Here is a 7,414-nt window from a genome sequence, read left to right as displayed (position 1 = left end):
TTAATTTATTCAGATATGGAAGAGTAAAAAGGTAAAGGCGGTATGGTGAAAAGAAATGTACTTAAGGTTTAAAAATATAATTGGATAGATATTAGTATAATTGTCTTTATGGTAATTAAGCTAAACATGAGTCATTGGATTTATTTTTATAATAATTATAATTAAATTATTTCTTTTTTTTTTCTCATATTTATTTTAGTAATAATATAATTACATAAATCATATTAGATATTAATTTTTTCAAGATAATTGTAGACAAACAAATTATTTATTATTCAATTAATTGAGTGATACTTTTGTACTAATCTTATAATTAAATAAATGTACACTTTTAAATATTAGGGTTGTTTATAATTTCATCTTTAATTTTATTATATATATATATATATATATATATATATATATATATATATATATATAAATTTAACCGTGCATCGCACAGGTAACTTACTAGTAGTAGTAAAGATGAGAAAAGTGTCAAATTGCCCCCTAAGTCGGATGGATAGTGCAATTAGGTCCCCTAACTGAAAAAAGCTCCATTCAAGCCCCCTAAACCGGCAAAAAAGTGCAATTGAGTCCTAAATGACTTGTTTATCAGGTCAAATTCAGTTAGGGGGCCAAATTGCACTATCCACCCAGTTTAGGGGGCTAATTTGACACTTTTCATTTTTTTATTTTATTTTTCAAAACAAATATTTTTATTTATTTCAATTCAAAATATATATTTTTATTTATTAAAAATATTATTTTATTATAAATAAAAAAATTTTAAAAAATAAAATAAAAAACAGCCACCGGCCGTTTAATAATTTGGTCCTACTGTCAAATTAATTTGTAGAATTCGTCCCCAAGTGTTGGCCATACGCATTTTTCGTTCCTAAGTTATAATTGATGTTGCACTTTTTGTGTCTTTATTAATAAAACATTAGGGACGAAATTTACAATTTTAGTATAACTCACGGACGAATATGTTGGCATTGCATTTTTCGTTCTTTTGTGCTCACTTCTCCTTTAGAGACGAAAAATGTAATTTTCTATTTTTTGTTTTTTTTTTAAAAAAAAATTATTTTTAAATTATTTAAAATAATTTTACAAAACTTTTTTAATAATAAAAAAACAATTATTTAAATAATGTTTTTGAAAAAAAAAAAAAGAAAAAAAAAAGTCGGCAGTCCCCAGCTGGGATTGCCGACTTTTGTTTTGTTTTTTTTGTTTTTGGTTTGTTTTTTGTTTAAAAAAAATTAAAAATTATTAAAATTATTTATAGAATACAAATTAATTTGACATTATGACCAAATGTGATACAAATTACAAAGTTTTGCACTTAATTTCAGTCCAAGGAGTAGTAATCTGATAAACAAGTCATTTAGGACTCAATTGCACTTTTTTTGCCGGTTTAAGGGGCTTGAATGAAGTTTTTTTCAGTTAGGGGCCTAATTGCACTATCCACCCCACTTAGGGGGCTAATTTGACACTTTTCCCTAGTAAAGATAAAAGTAACAAGTTTTTTTTAGTGGTGTAAAGTCAAATTTACCATCATGTGCAATTGAGGTTTAGAATTCCTATTTTTGAATAATTACATTTCAATCTTGACAATTTTTGAAATTATCATACTAAGCTACTGGGTTAAAAAAGTTATTTACGAATACTAAATTAAATATAAATAAGTTGAGTAAAATATAGTTAATCACATGAGACTCCACATTAAAAGAAAAAAGAAGAATTGAATTCATTCCACGAGATACCAAATCTTTGGTTAATGAAACCTTTGTACCATGGTGAAACAGACTAAGATATTTGTACCAGCTTGATGTAATCTAAAGCGGCTATGAAAAATGAGAATACATACCAAATGATAGAAATCATAATAAAATGTCATATCACGAGGGATAAATATCATAGTTTGTATCGAGAATAAATATTTTCATTACATATGCATAAATAATAATTGTAACATATTTTTTACCCCTCTTAACTTTTCTTTTCTAACGTAGCTTTCATTGATTGGTGCCATGGTGACATGGACCACACAGTGCTGTGGACCATAATAAAATTTACATTTTTAATATGTTAAAAGTATATTATTCGTGTATTGAAGGTACATTATACAAAATAATGTACTTTCAGTACTCAAATAGTGTACATCCTTTTAATATAATGTACATTTTTAATTTTTAATGTATTAATAGTACATTATTTGTATACTGAATGTATATTATTTAATAGTATGGTCCACACAGCTGTGTGGATCATGGTCCACACAATAATGATTGCATTAATTTGCTAACCCATCACTAATTAAAAAGAGAGTTTAGTAACCAATTAACTAATGTCATATCATGAGGGATGGATTGGAGGAAAAAAAATAATAGAGATATCTAGTCTTACTCATAATAATTATCTACTAGTTTTACATTTTCATGATTAAATGGAATACAATATATGAGGGTATTGTATTCTATACAACATAAAAAATTATAAGTATAAAGATTGTGTTGGGCGGAGGTCGGTAAAGGCCTAGTCTAGCACCCAACGGCAGGAGAATTGTTGCGCTTGTCCAGCACCCAACGTCTCAAAAATGTGTAGCGATATAAGGAAATAAAATTACGCCTAACAAGTGGTATTAGAACTAAGTTACGGGTTTGAATCCTCACGATAACATTTAAGATTGATTGGTATTGGGAAGGGCATGGCAAGTTAAGTACCATGAAAAAGAAGACACCTTAGTAATCTTCTTATAATTTATATTATGTAATAATAACACACAAAAATGTAATAGGAGAAAAAGAAACATAACATATATAATAATCTGCAACCGACCGAGATTTGATCAGATGAATCCTCAGACACACGCATCTGGATCTTAATTTATGTTCTCTGGTTCTTGGAAAAGAATCGAAGAACAATGTAAAACAGGAGCCTGTATATAACAGCCCAACCAATCATTATATACACATTCACCATCTTCTTCCCGCTCTCCCTTTCAATATGCAGCGATTCCAGGATCTGATTCCCCAGCAACGGCCTCCCGAACGGGTCATCCCCGAAGCTCTCATCCGTCTGAAATTCGTTCATTAAAAGCCCTTCGTACGGATAAGTCATGGTGGAAACCTTATTCATCCATTTCCAGTAGCGAGGGATATCATGGCTGTTCAAGAAATACCCACAAAACAAGAAGAAAAGGGCCGTGAAAGCTATGACCGCCGCGTAGCCCAGAATGTAGTTTGGGACCACAGAGCTGACGAAAACGACGAAGGAGTTGGTGGAGAGGAGGGACATGAAGAGGACGAGGAGGAAGTAGTGGAAGGGGCCCCGGAGGTCGAGCGCGAACCAGACGATTGCGGCGTACACGGCGGCCTGGAGGAGGAGGAAAGGGAGGTAGGTGATTAACCCGGCGATTGTGTAGGTTGAGGCTCGGTATTTGTTGTGGGAGGTCTCGCGGATGAAGATGAAGCGTTCTTGGATGAAGGCGGGGACGGCGTCGTTGGAGGAGAAGAAGAAGAGGCAGACGGTGAAGATGAAGAAGCTGAGGCGGTCTGTGATTCCCTGCATGCTTTTGGGGGGGTGGGTGAACATTGTGGCCATCATTATCCCCATCACTGTGAGGACTACGAGGCGGGAGAGGAAGAGCTCCGGGGTGCGCCTGATGTTTTTGAAGTTGCGGCGCATCAGGATCCAGGCCTCGGACAGGAACGAATTGGCGAATTTTGGGGCGAGGTGTTGGTGGTGGTGGTGGTGGTGGTAGTGTTGGTTTGCGCGAGCGGCTTCTGGTGTGCGGTAGTCGTTTTCATTGACGGTGTAGTCGCTGCTGTGCGGCGTGGGGGTGCTCGGAAGAATCTCGCTTGAGTATGCGTAATATCCCGGGGATGAACTGCAAAACAACGTAACACAAATCATAGCATCAACAAGTGAACAACATGAGGCTACCACAACCAAGTTGGTAAAACTGTTAGTTGGCACTCTCCAATGAATAGTTTATTAGTGTTTTTCAGTTTGAACCGGTCAGCTATAACTATAAACAACTCAGACTTGTTTGCTTCCTTTTGAAGGATCTGTTAAGGTGATAAAGTAAGATTTACCCTGTACACTCTACTTAAGATCAGAGTAGTTGCGAGTTAATTTTGTACAAGCAATAATTATACCATGGGATCCGTCACAATTTATATATTGAATGTTCACAATTTACATACGGCATGTTCACAATTCACATACTGCATGTTCACAATTCAAATGTTATGAACATGTAGTATGTAAATTGTGAACATTCAGTATATAAGTTGTGAACATTCAATATGTAAATTGTGTATTTTGGACACTGGTTCACCTTACAAGGTGGGCCGTGTCTACAAAGTAATTTCCCTTGTGCAAGTGATCATAGGATTCATAATTGGCCTGATAACTACAATATAATGTTCCAAGTTAGACCCTCGGGGAGTAGCTTATGGGCCTTCTTAATTTTAGTAGCTATGAACAAATTAGACAGATTTACTTCAAATTTTAGGATCATAAAGTAGGATTTATCCCGGGCACACTTTCTAGTAGTGGTCGTGGATTTCCTGGTAATCCAAAAACAAGTGAAAATCCTATGATGCAGGGAATATAATGTTGTGAGTTTTATGTACCTCATAGGGTTTGGGGTTCTCCCATCGGTGCTTCGGCGAGAAGGGGTAAGCCCAAAAGCTTTCATAATCCCACTTTGGCTAGTACTCCATGACTGGGATGTGTTCCAATTATTGCTTCTCAAACTACGATCAAAATTTCTGTCGTCATCTTTAGCTCCCGCCTGCAAGTGCAGCCGTTTCCCGGACTTGTCCCCACCCTGCCCTGCACCCCCAAGCCAGCGCTGCGCCGGGGCCGGCGACGGAACCACAGTCGAAACAGACATCTCCTCACCATCTAACGCCGGCGGTTTCTTCCCAGTGAGCGCAAAATTCGCCATCACCTCAACTCCATGCTCAGTCTGATCATATTCTTGAATCACATCAATTAAAAACTCTATAGAGTTCTCCCCCTTGGGGACTTTGCGCCCCATGCGGCCTAGATGCTGAGCTACATCCTTGGGTGCGCCCTGGTACATGAGCTGCCCTCTGGCCAGGATGATGAGGTGATCTAGAAGGAGCTGGATGCGCGAGGAGGGCTGGTGGATTGTGAGAATCACGGTGCTGCCGGCCCGTGCTATGTCGTGGACCTTCTCTATCACGCTGTGGGCGCTGGTGGAATCTAGCCCTGATGTTGGCTCGTCCAAGAAGAGTAGTGGAGGTCCGTGTATGATGTCCACCCCTATGGATACCCGGCGACGCTCTCCGCCGGATACCCCTCTAGTCCCTTCATCACCAATGTACGTATTCCTAGATGGCTGCACAAGTGAAGGTGAGTACACAACTGGATAATCTCTCAAGTTGGTTTGACTGACTTGTTAATCACAAGGTTACAAATTTGACTGTATCAAGAGTAGTCTATTGATCTTTTTGCTTTGAACTCGTCAACTATTGACCTTTGTCGGCTAGGGTTACAAGGTGCAGTCTATCCGGTGCACACATTCCCAGTTGTTATGCCAGACACATGTCCATGTTCATAATTTTAAACCACTATGTTCACAATATTTGAAATCTATATTCACAATTACAGAAATTTATGTTCTCAGAACTCTATGTTCACAATTTTAAAAATCTATATTCACAATTCCACAACTCTATATTCAATAGTATAACACAATTTTTGAATCAATATAACAAATTGTGAATATTGAGTAATGTAATTTTGTATATTAAGATTTAAAATAATTATGAACATAGAGTTCTAAAATTGTGAACTTATAGTTTTTAAATTGTAAACATGGACCTGGGTCCAACTTGCAAGGTGGACCCGAGTCCATAGCATAATTTGCCACACACTCCTTTGTCGGCTAGGTCATGAGGCAGAATTTATCTAATGCATACTCTAGGGTTAGTTACAACTTTGACTCGTATCGGAAGCGGTTTATTAGCCTTTTTGTTTGAACCGGCCAGCACAGGGTGGAGTTTATCCCGTATAAACCCTCACTTACAAGTTCGACTCCTAATAGGAGCGGCCTATTAAATGGCCTTCTTGGTAACAGAGTTTACCAGTGTACACTCTCAGCTACAAATTCAATTCCTAATAGGAGCGGCTTATTAGCTTTCTTGATTTGAACTATATCACGGGGTAGTAGATGTGGATTACCTTGTCAGTCAAAAATAATTAATAATATTGACCATATAATACATGAAATGAAAAGTGGTCTCACTAGTGACTATTAATTAGACTTACTGATAAACCGAGCTGGTCAATGAGCTTCTCGACGCGGTTCTTCTTGTCAGCCCTGGGTATAGGCCCCAACCGGAAATCAGCAGCAAACATGAGAGTCTCATAAACAGTAAGCATAGGGAAAAGCCTGTCATCTTGCATTATATAGGCAGAGGTCCTTTTGATGATACTTGGGCTAATATCTGCCCCATCTAAGGACACCCTGCCCTGAAGACTCCCACTGGCTATCCTCCCCGCCAACCCATCCAACAAGGTGGACTTCCCAGCCCCACTGGGCCCCATCACAGCAGTAACACACCCTTTTGGAGCGTACCCAGTGATCCTATGCAACAAATCCACTTCTTGGCTCACCCAACTTCCATTCTCATCTTTCTTCTTCTTTGTCACCGTGTACGTCAGGCTCGAGAATTCCAGCCCGCCGGTGAAGTTCACTGGCCTCCCTATCTCTATCACCGCCTCGCCGCCGCCGCCACGGTGGCCGTTATAAACATGCCCCATCTTTGAAATCAGACGGTTTAATTTGCTGTATGTGGATGATATATATATGATCTTATAAGGCGGATTGAAAGGGATTGATTGGTATGTTGTAAAGCAGAGAGGAATAAAAAGACATTTACAACTAATGGATGTTCAGTGGAGGTTCTTACAAAGCTCAACTCTGAGCCTTTTCTGCATTGATCGATCCGCTTTTGGACGTTTCATTCGAAATGCAGAGAACGCCTTCTTGTTTGCTTCATCCCATGATATGGACATATGCTTTCAACTTCTTGTTCTTTATTTTTGTGTTATTTTATATTTAAATTCGAGGTTCAATTTTAACCTAGGGTGACATTTTTACTTTCGATTATTAATAATACTTTAATTTCATTTTTTTGTGACGAGAGAAACTTACCACCAACGAGTTCAACATAGAGTGAGGGTGCGGTGTTGTTGGCATGAACTGAACCATGACTTTCTTTTATGAAAATTATGTTCCATCAACTCGGTCATTCTTTTCTAGGCAATTCAATTTCATTATTATTTTTTATTTTGGCATTGCTGAAAGTTTCCTATTTAATCATTTGTTATCTAATACAGTAATAGAAATTAACTAATGCTCAGGTCGTGACGCGAGCCGTAGCTGATGGTG

At 37.7% G+C, this 7,414-nt stretch overlaps 1 protein-coding gene across 1 annotated transcript; it reads right to left on the bottom strand.

Moving 5' to 3' along the window:
• Window positions 1-2,868: 2,868 nt before the first annotated feature.
• On the bottom strand, window positions 2,869-6,783 carry LOC116020405 (ABC transporter G family member 17-like). Its single transcript, XM_031260883.1, has 3 exons — window positions 6,289-6,783; window positions 4,623-5,356; window positions 2,869-3,871 (listed from the first exon to the last, which is right to left on the bottom strand). Exons 1-3 carry the CDS (start codon window positions 6,781-6,783, stop codon window positions 2,869-2,871), a joined length of 2,232 nt encoding a protein of 743 aa, XP_031116743.1.
• Between the last annotated feature and the right edge of the window lie 631 nt (window positions 6,784-7,414).

Source organism: Ipomoea triloba, chromosome 5 (assembly GCF_003576645.1).
Source record: "Ipomoea triloba cultivar NCNSP0323 chromosome 5, ASM357664v1".
Taxonomy (NCBI): domain Eukaryota; kingdom Viridiplantae; phylum Streptophyta; class Magnoliopsida; order Solanales; family Convolvulaceae; genus Ipomoea; species Ipomoea triloba.
This window is presented reverse-complemented; position numbering and strand designations above follow the sequence as displayed.